Below are 16,320 nucleotides of genomic sequence, written 5' to 3' on the forward strand. Positions count from 1 at the left end.
CTGTCACTTCAAGGAGCCTTTAGGGCTCCTTTCCTGGAGGATCCCCTGCTTGTTCACTAGGGACTAGACCTTATTTTCCTTCCACGTAGGTCATGTTATTTGTTTTAAGCAAACACTTATGAGAAACAGCCCCCTCGCCCCAAAAATGAGGCCTCAAGTAAAAGCACAATCATGAAAGATGATGGACTATGAATTAGTTTTGGTGGAGATCAACTTCTACACATAAATCTCAGTCTTTCCCTCTGTTTCTCTTGTGATTAAGGGGTTATTAATGGTGCCAAGGATAATATGGCTGATTACTGAATGAAATGTATTAACTTGAATAAAATGTTGTGAATTGTGAAAAAAAAAATAGACTACTTGTGAATTCCTCACCTCTGGAGCAGCAGAGCATTGCTAGAGGAAAACATTTCACATTCTTGACAACAAGCCTTAATATTATATTGGAGGGCTTTGCCAGCACAGTAAGGCAAGAAAAAGGTACAAGGATTGGAAAGGAAAAAAGAAAACTTATTCACAGGCAACAGGAATGTGTATGTAAAAAATCCAAAAGAACTTATAGATAAGTTGTTAGAGTTTAGCATTCATTGGATGCAAGGTCAATATATAAAAATCAGTTGTAATTTCTATATATCAACAAGTGAGAAAAATTTTTTTCATGATGTGATTTACAGTAGCATCATGTAAGGTAAATTGCTAGAATAAATATAATGAAATATGTGCAATGACTCTTCACACACACATACACACACACAATAAAACATTATTGACACTAAACACTGCGATAATCATTTCATGATGTATGTAAGTCAAATCATTAGGCTGTATACCTTAAACCTATATAGTGCTATATGTCAATTATATCTCAAGAAACACTGGAAGAAAAAAACATTATTGAGAGAAATAAAGACATAAATGGAGTGGAAAACTATGTTCAAAGACTGAAAGATTAAATACAGGCATACCTCGGAGATACTGTGGGTTCAGTTTCAGACCACCGCAATAAAGCAAATATCACAATGAAGTGAGTTACACAAATTTTCTGGTTTCCCAGGGCATATAAAAGTTATGTTTAGACTAGAGTCTATTAAGTTTGCAATAACAGCATTATGCCTAAAAAAATGCACATACCTTAATTAAAAATACCTTATTGCTGGGACTTCCCTGGTGGCGCAGTGGTTAAGACTCTGCGTTCCCAATGCAAGGGGGCTGGGGTCGATCCCTGGCCAGGGAACTAGATCCCACATGCGTGCGGCAACTAAGAGTTTGCATGCCACACTAAGGAGGTTGCCTGCCGCAATTAAGGATCCCATGAGCCACAACTAAGGAGCCCACCTGCTGCAACTAAGACCCAGTGCAACCAAATAAATAAATAAATATTTTTTTAAAAAGAGAAAATCAAAACCTAAAAAGGTGGGGGGACCACAAAATTTAAAAAAAAATACCTTATTGCTAAAAAATACTAACCATTGCCTGAGCCTTCAGTGAGTTGTAATCTTTTTGAAAAGTAACACCAGGGAATTCCCTGGTGGTCCAGTGGTTAGGACTCAGCACTTCCACTGCAGGGGGTACGGGTTTGATCCCTGGTGGGGGAACTAAGATCCCGCATGCTGCATGGCGTGGCCAAAAATAAAAGAAAAACAACATTAAAGATCACTGATCACAGATCATCATAACAAATATAATAATGATAAAGTCTGAAGTATTATGAGAATTACCAAAATGTGACACAGAGACATGAAGTGAGCAAATGCTGTTGGAAAATTGGCAACAATTAGACTTGCTTGACACAGGGTTTGCCACAAACCTTCAACACCTTTCAATTTGTAACAGATGCAGTTTATCTGTGAAGTGCAACAAAATGAGGTATGCCTGTATTGCACACATGCTAATTCTTCCCAAAGAATGGATTCAATGCAACTCCGATAGAAATCCCAGTAGATACTGTGTAGTGTGTGTGTGTGTGTAAACTGACAAACTGGATTCTAAAACGTACGAGGGCCAGGAATACCCAAGACAGTCTGAAGAAAACCCAAGTAGGAGAACAGCTTCGTCTATAGGAGATCAAGAAAGCTACAGCTACAGAAACCAAGACTGTATGGTGCTGGTGCAGGAATAGACAGATGAATGGAACAAAATCCAGAGAGGGGTCTAAAGATGTGTGGAGACTTGAATTTTGACAAGGGTGGCTCTTAAGAGCCAACACAAAGGATGGGCTTTCCAATAAATGGTGCTGGGTCAACTGGACATCCATGTAGAAAAAAATTACATGAGACCCCTACTTCATACTACCTTCATAATCAATTCCAGGTTTGACATGTGAATATGAAAGAAAAGACACTGCAGCTTTTAGAAGAGAACACAGAAGTTCTTCATGACTTTAAGCAAATATATATATATATATGTATATATATATATTTTTTTTGGGGTGGGGGGGTTCACAGGCCTCTCACTGTTGTGGTCTCTCCCGTTGCAGAGCACAGGCTCTGGACGCGCAGGCTCAGTGGCCATGGCTCATGGGCCCAGCCGCTCCGCGGCATGTGGGATCTTCCCAGACCGGGGCACGAACCCGTGTCCCCTGCGTCGGCAGGCGGACTCTCAACCACTGCGCCACCAGGGAAGTCCGCAAATATATATTTTTTAAATAGGATACAAAATGTACTAACCATAAAGGAAAATACTGAAAAATTGGATTACATTACAATTAAGAACTTCCTTTCATCAAAAGATGTTAAGAATGGGAGAAGATACTGTAAGATATACAACCCAAGGACTCATATCCTGAATACATACTACAAACCAACAAAAGATAGACAACCCAGTCGATGAATGTGCAAGAGATGTGAACAGGTGCTTCACAAGAGAAGATCCAAATAGCCAGTAAACTAATGAAAAGGTGCTCAACCTCTTTAGTCGTCAGGGAAACGCAAGTGTAAAAGCAAATACTACTATACTGCACCAGAATGACTAAAATGAAAATGACTGACAACACCAGGTTTTGGGAAAGATATAGAGCAGCTGGAACTCAGGCACCAGTGGAGGAGAGTACACTGGTACAACTACTTTGGGAAACTATTTGGCAGTTTCTGCCTGTGACCCTGCAATTCCACTCTTGAGGATATACCTCCTGGTGCAAGGCATATGAGCAACAAGAAGACATGTACAACAGTGCTCCTGACAGCACAATTCGTAATAGACAAAAATTGGAAACTGAAATTTATCCACAGTCGTTAACTGTGGATAAATAAATGAGGGTGTAACCCACACGACACTGGGAATGAACAAACTGCAACCACATACTATGACATAGACAAACCTCAAAAACTTGGTGAGTGAAGAAGCCAGTGTCTATATGATTCTATTTATATAAAGTTCAAAAACAGGCAAAACTTATCAGTAATTACCTCTAGGGAAGAGGTCTGGGGAGAAGGAAGGAGTTGGTGATTGAGAGGGGTGCACAGTGGGCTTTGGGAACTAGTGACACTGGGTGGTGACTACATTAGCATCTTCTGTCATAATTCATTAGCTGTACTCTTTGCATACTGTAGCTTTCATAGTATGTTATTCTTCCATTAAATAAGAGAGAAAAAGAAAAGGTTATCCTCACATACTTGGAGCCTCAGTCTGTATCTTTTGGGGACTGAGCAGGCAGGTGGTCTTCACCCAACCCCTTACCCTGGAGCTGCCTTATGCACATGTAGCATGTTGTACTCAGACATGTCCCACGGACATGGTACCACACCTGTAGGGACCCACTTCTAGTCCAGAGGTTGGCCCAAACGCCCAGCCCTCACTGCCCCTCAAAATTTGAGTTTTCCTCAGCCCCACCCTGTCACTCCCTTCTTTGAGTGCCTTAGTTTTCTCTCTCTTTGCCCTTTCCCCTGCCTAACCACATCCACGTCTACCATCCTTCCAAGCAGTCAGAGGTATTCTCTCAGACAGTTCCTTCCCTGAGGAATTCTCTGGCTAGTCATTGTCCTTGGTAGCTTTAATTCTGTGCGGTGAGACACCATCAAGGTGTTTATTGACGGTCCTGGAGTCCTGGCCCTTCTGAGTGTCTCCTTACAAACACATGCAAGGGTCCCCTGGACAATCACACAGAAGTGGGCAGGGGCTCTGATCTTCCAGCCACGGGGCTGCACTTCGTTTCTCACGGGGGCCAGCACTAGGACAGATGGCACAGCACTGCCCTGCTTTTCCCACGAGGTCAGTGTGTGCAGCCTAACAGCAAACAGAGCAAGGCACAGAGGCTATCAAATGTTCCTGCCTCAGCTTCCTGAGGACCTGTGCTTATCACTGAGTTACTCGCTCTCAGGAGGAGAACCATGGTTCTCCGCCTTCAGCACTCCAATGAGAAAGGAGCTGTACCTGGAAGTCAGCATTGTTGATTCCGTCTGTGGAAGGGAGGCAGAGGCCTCCAGGATGAAGTGACCAGGTTGTACCACACAGAGCTTTCTTGCAGACAACTGTGTCAGCTCCTCCTCAGGTCCAGGTGAGCCTGTGCACTTAAACTTCTGGAAGAGTCAACAGGTCAGGAAGGACATCTCCCTGCTGGCCTCCTGTGCTTTGCTCCCATGGACCTGTTTCCCTGGGACCCCACCCCTGGACTGGCCTTGCTGGGCTTCTTGCCGTATTCCGTTCTGCTGAGAGAGTAAAAGCCCTCTGCCTTCAGCACCCCATTAAGAAAGGAAAAGTCGTGGCAAGAAGTCACAGCATCAGTGATTCTGGATGTGTGGAATCTGATGAGAATCATCTTGGGTAACAAACTGAAGGGAACTGATGGAAACCACTGCTGCCTGGTGTCTGCCTACAGGTTCTGACTCTCTTCCCCAACTTATGGTGACAGCCTTAGTTAACTGGGGAGCCCACGAGGAAAAAGTTTTTTGCCCAACATTGGGCTGATTCCCCTCAAACAGTGCACAACCAACCCCACACTTGTTGAGATATTCTTTTTGTCCTACTGTAATTACCAAATCTCCGCTAAGGCTGCAAAATGAGGGAACCTCGCTGGATCCAGAGGAAGACAAATAAGGAAGGGAAACAGTTGGGCAGCCCTAAGAGTTCAGGGAGGCCAGGGCTTGGATAGGAGCCGCTTCATTTGAGAACAGGTATAAAGGATATAGGGTTTCAACAGGGGAGACAGACACGGCATTCAAGGCAAAGAAAGATGTAAGTGAAGCCTGGAGGGGCAGTCACCTGCAAATGGACCATGGGGCTCTCAGTGGCTGTGGCTATGGCCCAGGAGAAGTGGGAACCCAGGGAAGAGAGGCTGGAACAGGGCTCAAGGGACCTCGATGGAGAGGCCTGTTAGGGACCATCACCTCCTCAGGCTGGAGAGGACAGGGCAAGCTAGTGACGAGGTCCTGAGGCCCCAGTGCCCCTGACCATCCTCTCCCACCACCACTCAGGATCATACAGGGAAGCCTGTTTCCAGATGCCTGTGATTTATTTCCAAGCTGAGCTGCAGCACATAGGAAAATACACATGGCTTTTCGGTCTACATTTTTACAGAGAAAATAGATTCTGTCATTGGCTTTATCAGTGCCATCACCTCATTCTGTGAGGCTCCAGGGTGGATGGCCCGTCTCTAAGACTCTGCTTTCAAAGAAGCAGCTTGGCCAAGACCTCTGGGGGCTGGAGTGGGGGCAGAGACCCCCACGGGGTGGCGGCTGGGGGGACAGAGCACATGAGCAGCACTCACTGTGAAGCTAAGGCAAAGAACAGAGCTGGCGGAAGGTGCCTCCTCTCACCCCAGGGACACGGCTTGCTGAAGCCCAGGACACAGACCAGGTGGGCGCGGGGGATGAGGGCTCTGGCCCAGCCTGGAGCAGCAGCAGGACTCTGAGTGTGCATGTGTATGGGGTGGGGGGGCATGCTGAAGAGGCAGCCCAGCGGGAGATGGAGGGGCTTCAGTTCACACTCCCCCTGCCCCAGCATAGCTCCCAGCGCGTGGTCCCTAATCCTGCGCTTGGCCCCTCTCATTAGCTCTATTTCAGGTGGGGGCCCCTGCTTAGGTCCCTTCCACCATCACCGCCCCTCACACTGTCAGTGCAAAACATTCTTAGGGCCAAGCCTCCGAGTCCCCTGCACCCTACCCAGGGCTGCAGGGAAGGGAGGAAAAGAAGGTGCTAGCTGGGGGCCTCGCCCAGCACCGGGAATTCCTTGCACATCTCTTGGACAATCATGCGGTCCATCTGACACTGGGGCGAGGCTTCCTCCTCGGTTAGGATGCGTCGCAGTGTGGCCTGCAGGTCGGGGAGCCGGTGGCGGTGCTGTAGGTAGGGTGTGGAGCGGATCACAGCGTGCATCAGGGAGAGGTACTCCATGCGAAGCTGTGGGGAGACCAGGCAAGCTCAGGGACCCCAGGGAGGCACTGAGACTGCCACCAGACAGGGACAGGCCACTACTGCCTCCTGGCAGCCACATCACTGAAGACCAGGGTTGCATCCCCAGCACCCAGAGTGGACCTGGCACAGAACTGGCCTTTGATAGTCGTTGAATAAGTAAGTGAATAAATAAATCATCTGAGACACACACAGTCCCAGAACGCGGCCGGCCCAGGGAAGTCCTGCCTCAGAGAGGTGGCGAGGGGAAGCAGCGAGCCCCCATCCCTCCTGTAATGCTGGGCCCCTGTGGGGCTGCTGTCTGTCTGTTGGAGGCCCTCTGCTTTTCACTCTATCCTCTCACCCTGGAAGATCTCATTCACACCCACAGCTTCAAATAGTGACCCCCCACTCAAACCTCTTGCAGAGACTCTCCGGTGAGCTGCAGATGAGAAAATCCAACTGCCCACTTGTCACCTCCTGCTTATCTCAGAGAGAACTCAAACTCACATAACAACCATCAAACTCGTGATCTTCCCCATCTTCCCAAAGCTGAAGGCTTTCTCGTGTTCTTTATTTTAATAAAGAGCACTGCTGTCCATTCAAGTGCTCAAGCCAAAACTGCACGTGTCCCCTCCAGTTCCTTTCTCCCCACACCCCGAATCCAATCCGTCCCAGTAAGACCCGGACATCTTGCCTTCTACGTGTGCCCTGAATCCATCTCCAACACTCCCCGCCAACCCACCCTTCCAGCACCTCTGGCTTTAACGGCTCCAAGAACCACTCCAATCTGACACCCCAGCTGCTCCTTATCCTCACTGAGACCCTGATCCATTGACCTGGCGCCAGCACTTTTTCCTCCATTTGCTCCCCTCACCATCCCTCATTTCTCTCTTTACCTCTGATTAGAGGAGTCAATACTCAAACCTTCTTTAGGCAGCATCACCCTGCTAACTCCCAACCCTGGTCAGACCAAAAAGCACCTGCCAATCAAATCCTAGAAGCTAAGCAGCAGACAATTAGAGTCTTGTGCAGGCTTGAATGGCATTCCCCACCACAAACCTCACTGCCTGGCACCCCTGCCACTTTCCTCTGCCACGTTCACTGTTCCTGAAAGGACCACTGCCCACCTTCTCTCCATTTTCCAAACCTAAACTGCCCGATCAGTTGGCTTTGTGCTTCATGCAGAAAACAAGCAGACTTTCAGAAACGCCTGGTCTTCCCCCGGCACCCACACCTCACCTGTCCCCAGTGAATGAACTGTCCTGGCTCCTGCCAGAGGCCATCCCTCCAGGGGGGCCTGGACCCTCCCCTGCTGCCTGACCTACTTGACACCCGCAGCGGCTGACTCTCCCGACACATCAGCCGTTTCTCCATGATTGGCGTGCTGGATCATTCCCTCTGACTCAGACATGCACCAGCATCTCCCACCTTTAAAAGACTTTCCCTGACCCCATGTCTCCCTCCAGTGATCCCCCACCTTTTTCTGCTCCCCTTCACTTAAAAACACACGAAGGTTGTCTCCATTCACTGCTCCCATCTTCCCCCTTTCTACTCCCCTCCAACTTCAAATCCTCTCTTCAACTTCCCACTCGGACTCTCTTCCCTGGGCGAAGGGTGTGCCCAGGTGCTCTGGGAGAGGGGCACGTGGAAGTCTGCAGCCCGCCCCCCGTCACACACCGCCACACCGCCCAGCCTCCCTGGGTTTCTGTGAGCCCTGGAGCGTCCCTGGACGCTGCTTGTGAATCACGCCTCATCTCCATGTGGCGAATCCCGTGGCTCATTCTCAGGCCTCATCTCACTCGGGCTCCTAACTGTGGAGACGGCTCATCCCCCTCCTCCTCCATACACGTGGCTTTGGGCTCCTGCTCTCTTGGTTTTCCTCCTGGGTGTCTCCCTATGTGCCCCGACTGTGCCCTGGGCTGAGGCCTGAGCTTCCCTCTGTCCCATCCATCCCACACCCTAGGTGACCACATTGTCACAGGCTTCCCAGCACATCTATGCACAGCCAACTCCAAAGTGTCTCTTTCCAGTCCCAACTCACACCCCAGGTCCTCTGTACCTGGATGTCCAACAGGTATCTTCTCAGTCTTGACACATCAAAACACAACTCTATTCAAAGGTTCTTCCCCACCTGAGCAATCGGCACTTCATCCACCCGGTTGCTCCAGACCAATCCAGCAGCAAGCCCTGCCAACCCACCTCCAACACACCCCGGCCTGACCTCCTCTCCCAGCCTATTCGTGCCACGTGGACAGCTGCAGCCGCCTCCTCACCAGCCTCCCGCTTCTGCTGTGCTTTCAGTCTCCGTTTCATTCAGGATGGTAATCAGATCACTTCCCCTGCCCCTGAGAGGGGTGACAACCTCCCGCCGCAGCCTCCAAGGCTTTGTGTAAACTCTACTTCCTCCTCCTCACCTCCCACCACTCCCTCCACTCCTGCTTTCTTCAGACAGCCCACCCCCGACCACCTCATGGCGGGCTCCCTTGGGTCTTGGCACACCTGTCATGGTTGAGCGGCCTCCCACACTTACCCAGCTCCAGCAGTGCCCCTCGCCCTAGTCTCCATTCAGTGTCAGGTGCCCCCCTTTTGTTAGTTTCTACACAGCTGCCATCCCCAGGCACCTTATCTCCAGGCGACAGGTCCGCAATGTGCCGCACGGTGATGTCGATGAGCGCCATCATATCCGTGTGGTAGAAGATGGCAGCTGTGGCGGGGCTGGCGAACACGTCCTGTAGGAACTTGAGGACGGAGTGTGGCGGCTGAGGTTCATGCTTAAAGATGCGCACGGGGTCATCTAGAAGGCAGGGGGAAGAGGGGGTCAGGGCAGTCCTCGAGGGGGCCCAGAGTCACCCCAGCGAGTTACAGAGGTCATGGAGTCACAGGACATCGAAGGGGCCCCACACAGATTCCTGGGCCCTCACCCCCTCTGTTCAGGAGCAACAGTAGCTTCTCGGAGAAGATCTTGACATTGGCGTGTTTGCTCAGAGCGGCCATGATGAAGTTCTGGTCAGGGGCTGAGGAAGGACACGGGGGTAGACAACAGCACAGGTGCTAAGCCTGGAGAGCCCCCCTCCTCCCCCCTACGGCGAGTCAGCCACCCCCGTCAGGCCCTGCCCCCACCTGGCAGGTGCAAATTGAGAGCCAGAAGTAGATTCATGCAGAGATCTGGCAGTTGCTCGGTGGTGTCCAAGGGCAGCCCGTCCTCAACGATGCTCAGCAGGAACTGGGCGAAGGGTGTGCCCAGGTGCTCTGGGAGAGGGGCACGTGGAAGTCTGCAGCCCGCCCCCCGTCACACACCGCCACACCGCCCAGCCTCCCTGGGTTTCTGTGAGCCCTGGAGACATTCAGTCAGACTATAGTCAGTGGGTGCCCAGCCCCTTGGGCCATGGGCCCCACCTCCAGCGGGCTGTGGGCTCCCTGTGGTCCGCTGGTCAGTGACCTGCCTTCTTACCATAGTGTGCATAGGGCACTGCCTCCCCCATGGAGAAGACCATGGCCAGAATGAGGGCGGAGTAACAGAGTTTCTGATGGTCTGCGGGGGAGCAAAGCAGGCGGTCAGAGCCCCCCACATGGCGGGAACCTCCCCAGCTGGCAGGAAGCTGCCCCTCACTCACCCTGCGTGTCTGTCTGCATGTCCCGCGCCAGCTCCACAGGCAGCACAGATGACACTAGTGTGGAGATGATGGCTGCGTCCAGGCTGCACATGGCGCCGAAGCATTTGAGGAGCAGCAGCCGCAGCGACACCCGGTGCTCCTGGCAGGGGACCCTGTGTGCTCAATGGCCGGAACCCCCACCTCTACCCAGGTCCCTCTGTGCCCCCTCCCCTCTGTTTCCCACACACCATTTGGTAATAGGCCACCAAGGCCAGGACAGACTCGAACTCATTCCTCTTGCACATTTTCTTGCAAACTTCAGGGTCTGCATCCGTCTGTGGGGAGGACGAAGTGTGATGGAGTCACTCAGTGTAAGGTGGCCACATGTGAGTGAGCTGAGGATGAGTAGGGGAGACTCCCGAGCACTGGGGAGGGATGGGGCAGGGGTGGGGGGCATCTGGGGGCACCCAGCCCGCACCAGAATGTGCAGCAGCTCCTCCAGGTAGCAGCGGATGACACCCTCGTCCTCATACAGGGCCCAGCTGCGCTGCTGGGCGTCATCCTTCCGCCGGGCCAGGTCTGCAAAGATCACCTCCAGCCGCTGCTGGTCGTGGCAGACCTGCCCTGAGGGCAGGGCAGTGCTCAGGTCCTGGAGGAAGAGGTCTGGCTCAGCACACTTGCCCCACACCATCTCCAGGAGGCCCACAAGGCCTGGAGTTCAGCCTAGACCCTAAGGTCATGGCATGAGCTCCAGGCCAGTGTCAGGCAGGGGGCCCCAGCCTCACCTGCCAGAGCTGCCTGGAGCCAGCGTCGTCGCAGGAAGGGTGAGGGGACCAGCCCCCAGGTCTCTTCCCTCCTCCCCGCTGCTCCCATCAAGCTCCCACAAAAGACCTGCTCCCACAGCCCATTCCCCAACATCGAGGCCGCCAAGGGCACTGACCCAGTTCTATACCCCCTCCCCAAGTAATTCCACTGCCCCCAAGTCTTAACAACCGTCTGGGACAGGATTCTGCATGAGACACATCCGTGGGGTGTTCTCCAAAAACTTGCCTCCTGTCCCAGACCTGGATAAACATCCTCCATGAGGAAGGCCACCAACTCCTCACCACCTGAATGTGACTGAGACTCCACCCCCTGATTCTACACAAAGTGGGACAGGCCTGTCATCTACCCACCTGCCGTGTTCCTCTTGATCCAGTGTCCCAGCACAGGCAAGCCCACTGACTCACTGCTCCCCACACCCCAAACCAGAGCTGCAGGAGCCATGGAGCCCTAAGGAGAGACCTCTGGCCCATCTGGCCCCCACCGTGTAGACTTGACTCATGCCCCCCAATCCTGCTCCCTGACCAGTGCCCCAACCTTGGCAAAGGATCCCACCCGCCCATGATCCACACATACCTCATTCACATCTCAGTCAGCACTCAGGCCTCCATCATAGCTCTCGAAGCACCCACTGCTCTCCACTGCTAAGGCCAGCATGACACTGCCCTCTCTCATGCCTTATGTCCATTCCTTCCCTGCAGCCTGAGAGAACTCCTGGCCACCCACGGCTGTCTCATCTGTCACCTGCCCCAGGTCTCACCTCCAACCACACCACTTGCTCCCTCCCTCACCCCCTGTGTTCCAGCCATGCTGGCCTTGTTCCACTTCTTCCTGTGAGCCAAGCTCGGTCCTGCCTCATGGCCCTCGTCCAGCCTGAGCCTCTGCCTGGAATACTCTTCCTCCCTTTCTCCTTCAGGGATCAGCCCAAATGTCCCCAGTACCCAGCACAAGGAAGCCAAGAGCTAGAGCTCAACAAAGACCTGTCAGGTAAAGGCTGGACACAGTGTGAGGGTGGGGAAGGGGCAGGGGCTGTAGGGCAGCCCCAGGATGGGGAGGCCCCTGGCCCTGTTGCCCACCCTCACCTTGCCTTCTACCAGTGAGAGGAGGACCTGCTCCATGATAGGTGAGCTGGCCGGCACTGAGGCCTGGATGTGACCCACCACGACGCCAATGGCCACTCGGCACAGCTCGTGGCTCAGGCCGGTGTTCCTCCGCACGAGCTCCATCAGCTCTGCCCCAATGGTCCTGGGCACAGCAGTCTCAGCCAGCGCCTTCTCTTCTGTGGTCCCCAGGCTCAGTGCACCCAGGGCTTCCAGCTCATCAGGGGCTGGGGCTGTATCAACTGCTACCTCCTCTGTAGGGGGCTCCGAGTTTAGCACCTTGGAGGGAGGGGGCTGAGCTTGGGACACAGTGGTATGCGTGCCTCGGCGGGGCACAGGTGGGGGCGTGGGTGAGCAGCTGGGGCCTGGCTCCGATGAGCTGGAGCCGGTATAGAGTGTGTCAAGGGAGGTGCTGCTGACAGAGGAGCCGCTGGACACAGAACTGCCCCCAGAGGGTGTGGTGTTGCGGCCGCCTGTGGGCAGAGAGGGGATGCTGTGCTAGGGCAGCCCCCTGGGGGCCCCAACCCCTCCAAGCCCAGAGCCCCCGCCCCCCAGTACAGGGCCTTGTTCCTATGCCAGACCCTCCCACCAAGCCCAGAACCCCCAATTGCCCTGACACGTGCCCTGTCTTCCCCCCAAGCCTGGAGCCCCCAGTTCCCTGACATAGGCAGAGTAACCATTCCAAGTACAGGGTGCCCCCCGAGTCCCCCAACCCCGCCTTCTCACCACTCCCCGAGGCCAGTAGGGCCTCGCGGTCTCGGCGCTTCACAGGTGGGGGTGGCGTGGCGGGTGCTGCTCGGCGAGGCTGTGGTGGGATCTGGGAGGACAGAAGTGGGATCTGAGGGTACAACCTGGCTAGCGCCCTGAGCTTGGCATGGGCAGGACTATGGTTCCAGGCGGCATCGCTGACCCCAGTGGACCCCTGGCGCCTCTGGACAAAGCCTTAAGCTCCACCCACCTCCCTTTCCTAGGATGTTCTCACCATGTACCTGGTAGAGGCCTCCATCTGCCCCAAGATACTCAGAACTGGGCAGGCTGTGCTGCCGCTCGAATCCAGCTCTACACACCCCATTGGGCTGCCTGGCAGCAGCAGCATCCAGGTGGTGGTCACTGGTGGACGGGGTCATAGCTGCAGGGTTGGGGGCTGAGGGGCCTCTGCGGGACAGGGTCTCTTTCCGGTGGTGGATCAGCTTCCTGAGGGAGGGACAGGGAGGTTATTGGGGGAGTTACCTTACAACTCCCGAAGTCCTCACATGCTCCTCGTGGGATGCGGCCCACCCTAGCCCAGGCTCCCCAACCTCCCACTGCCCTCATGCTCCACCCCACTCTGCGCTACCAACACTGCTCTCTGGCGTCCCCAGTACTCACTGAAGGACCCCACCCCACGGTGCTTACTGGGCGGTTCTCCCGCCCCACTCACTGGAGGATCCCGCGCTGCTCCAGGCTGTACTTGCCACCATCCCGCATGGCTGCATTGTGCACAGCCTCAATGGCCCTGTCAATGGCTTGGAGGACATCCTGCTCCAGGCCCTGTGGGGGCAGGGGTGGGCAGTTAGGCCTGGGGGCCAAGTGAGGTACTGAGCCCAGAGCCAGCCCAGGATGGAGCCCGGGGCAGACAAAGGACCACTACAGCTAAAGCCTGTAATGCCAGATGTGAACACAGCAAGCTGAACTAGAATATGAAATGGGCTTCTCAAACTGCGTCACTCAGGGAGCTGGGCCACGGGGAAGGCCCATGCTGCTGCTTTATATATTGGGGCCCCGAGCAGGATTTTACCTCACAGTGAGGCTCTCAGCTAAGATGTCGCCGAAAACCTGGGGTCTAGAGCAATACCACAGCCCACGGACCCTCAGTTTGAGGCCAGGAGTACACACTTAGTCTATCCCCAGGCTTGGCTCAGATCCCAGGCTGAGATGCCAAGCAGGGAGCCTCTAGTGTCTGGAAGTCTTAACAAATCACTCTGGATCTTGCTGATCCTTCACAAAACCAAGGTCACACTCCAGGACGGCCCTGTCCTCAGAGAGCCTTCTGCAGGCCCTAGTAGCTGAGGACAGGCCAAAGGGATCGCCTCTCTCCACCCCTGCTGCCAGCCCCCATCCCCTCAAGCTATTCCAGGAATCCTCCAGACCTGCACTGGGAAGCAGCAGTTCTGTGTCTGTGGCAAAAGACAGACATGAGCACAGGACCTGGCCCCTGCCCCAGATTCTGTGTTGCCATCCGCAGCAACTCAGGGGTCCAATCTACCCAGCCTGGCTGGCATGGGGTACAGAGTAGGGGGTGGCAGCTGTGGGACCAGCCACTCCCACCCTTCGCTGCCCCTGGCACACATGGTCCATCAGACATAGGAGCCTCAGAACTAAGGTGACATCACACCAGAGTAGGTTTGAGAAGCTTCTCTGATGGGGACAGACAGATGGACTCAGAGGTCAACAAAGCCCTCCAGGTAGCACGGGGCGTGTCAGAGTGCAGGAGACAGCAGACAGAAAGGGGGACAGAGAAAGACAGATGATACACAGAAAGCAAGAAAGATGGAGAGAGAGAGAGAAGGAGGGAGGGAGAGAGAGAGGGAGAGAGAGAGAGAAGCAGAGGGAGACACGCAGAAAGAAACTGAGATTTGGAGACAGAGAAGGGAAGAGAGTCGGAGGAAGAAACACACACAAGCGGAGAGTCAGAATGACACCGAGATACAGAGAGAGCCACGGAGACGAAGGCAGAGGGAGACATGCAGCAAGAAACCAACAGATAGACAAGATGGTAGCCTCTCTGCCCTCCCCAAACACCCAGCCCCAGTGGCCCAGGCAGGGGAGGGGCCTCTTGGGCCCTTGGGGAAGAGGCAGGACTTTCCTCAGAGGCTCCAACAAGCTCCCAGCTCCAAAGAGGCTGGGTCTGACATGCTCACCCTGGACCCAGCAGCCCTGGTGTCCAGGGCTCTCACTCTTACCCAGACACTCCTAGATGCCATGAGGCCAAGGGTTTAGGGACCAGGGCCCATCCTCTCTGGTAAGACCAGATGACATCTCCAAATTTATCCTGTTATTTCTGTCCTGAACTGGGCTGGGACAGGATGTTTCCTAAAGGCTATGGACTAGGATGGGGCGGGGGTGTCTGGCACAGGGCAGACCTGGAGGCTCCAGGCCCTCCTTCCCCCTGTGATCAGAATAGACCAGCTGGAGACAACACATCCCAGCCCCCATACCAGGACTATTCTTGGGGAAACAGGAACTGGGGCTGCAGACTCCACTGGAAGGAAATGGGGCCAAAGCCAGACCGGGGACGCCATGGGGAGGTCTCACTTCCTTGCAATGGGAGCAGCCCCCACCCCAGGCTGGGGGCCAAGGAGGGATGGAGCTCCCTCATCTTCAGAGAAAGGAAGTCTGAAAAGTCAGGGCCTGAGGCTTGTGAAAGAGAGTAGTGCCAGGGAATGTCAGCAGGGCCTGGGATCCCTGGTTCAAAGTGAACTGACGAAGGTGTCTTAGGAAAGGCTTAGGGGGTGACTGAGTACAGGAGAGTAAAAGATACTGAGGTCTCAGGGCTTGGGGGGTCATTTAGGGGAGGGGGGTGTCCATGGCTCTCAGGTCCAAATGAGAGAGGGGGTGTAAAGACATGGAAGATGGTGGGGAAACAGGCAGTGTCCAGGGTTGCCCGGGTCTCAGTGGTGGAAGCTGAGGAAAAGGAGGCAAAAGTGTGGGATCCTGGTGATCCAGGGAAGGGGCCAATTAATTCTGGGGTCTCAATGATCTGGGGAACTGCTCAGAATTTGGTGTGCTGTAATCTCAGGACTGACTCTTGAATTCTATTCGGATGGAGGTTCAGATGTTGGGGCCCAATGGCTCTGGGATCCCGAGGAGTCTCAGTCCCAGAGCTGGGCTTTTGGTAGATCTGAGTCCTCAGAGTTGGCTGTCAAGGCCCTGGTCTTGGGTTGGGGCGCGGGCTCTTAGGGTCCCAGTCCTCCTGGGGTTTCACGGTCAGGTTCTCAAACTCCTTATCTGCTGGAGGTCCCGGCGGGCCTGGGGTGCCGGGGTCTGTCCTGCGAGCCTATGTTGGAGCTCAGTCTAGGGGCGGCTGAGGCCGGGCCGGGGAGGGGCACACTCACCTGCAGGCGGCGCAGGTAGGCGGGCGGCACGTAGCCCGTCTCGCCACTGCGCGCCCGCGCCGCCAGCCACCAGTGCGCGCTGCTGCGCTCCAGAACCAGGAAGGTCTCGCCCGCGGCGAACGCCAGCGCGTTGGGCTCCGCCGAGCGGAACGCGTACAGCGCGCGGTACATGAGGGTGAGTCGGGCCGGGGCAGGAGAGACGGCAGGGTCTGCGAAACCAGGACGCCAGGCCGGGAGCGCCTCACCGCGCTCGCCCTGCCCCGTGACATACGGCGCGTGCGCGCGCGCGCGCCCGCCCGCCGCAGCCCCGCCCCAGGATGTGTCGGCTCCTGCGCAGAAGCGCGGCGCCCCCTAGTGTCCACAGGCTGCGCGGCCCGGCGCGGCC

At 54.6% G+C, this 16,320-nt stretch overlaps 2 protein-coding genes across 3 annotated transcripts in view; both read right to left on the reverse strand.

Annotated features, from left to right (window-relative positions):
- Window positions 1-4,489, reverse strand: part of CELSR3 (cadherin EGF LAG seven-pass G-type receptor 3) — a 35,827-nt gene extending 31,338 nt beyond the window's left edge. For both annotated transcript variants that reach the window (XM_067754235.1, XM_067754234.1), the window contains exon 1: window positions 4,369-4,489. The gene's annotated coding sequence lies outside the window, so the exon portion shown is untranslated. The remainder of the gene's footprint in view (window positions 1-4,368) is intronic.
- On the reverse strand, window positions 877-16,227 carry NCKIPSD (NCK interacting protein with SH3 domain). Its single transcript, XM_067754283.1, has 13 exons — window positions 15,936-16,227; window positions 13,262-13,371; window positions 12,831-13,035; window positions 12,568-12,658; window positions 11,824-12,314; window positions 10,398-10,568; window positions 10,168-10,254; window positions 9,941-10,079; window positions 9,778-9,858; window positions 9,447-9,575; window positions 9,248-9,340; window positions 8,948-9,120; window positions 877-6,332 (listed from the first exon to the last, which is right to left on the reverse strand). The coding sequence occupies exons 1-13, from the start codon at window positions 16,104-16,106 to the stop codon at window positions 6,129-6,131; spliced, it is 2,145 nt and encodes a 714-aa protein (XP_067610384.1). The 5' UTR covers window positions 16,107-16,227; the 3' UTR covers window positions 877-6,128.
- Between the last annotated feature and the right edge of the window lie 93 nt (window positions 16,228-16,320).

Source organism: Pseudorca crassidens, chromosome 10 (genome assembly GCF_039906515.1).
Source record: "Pseudorca crassidens isolate mPseCra1 chromosome 10, mPseCra1.hap1, whole genome shotgun sequence".
Classification (NCBI taxonomy): domain Eukaryota; kingdom Metazoa; phylum Chordata; class Mammalia; order Artiodactyla; family Delphinidae; genus Pseudorca; species Pseudorca crassidens.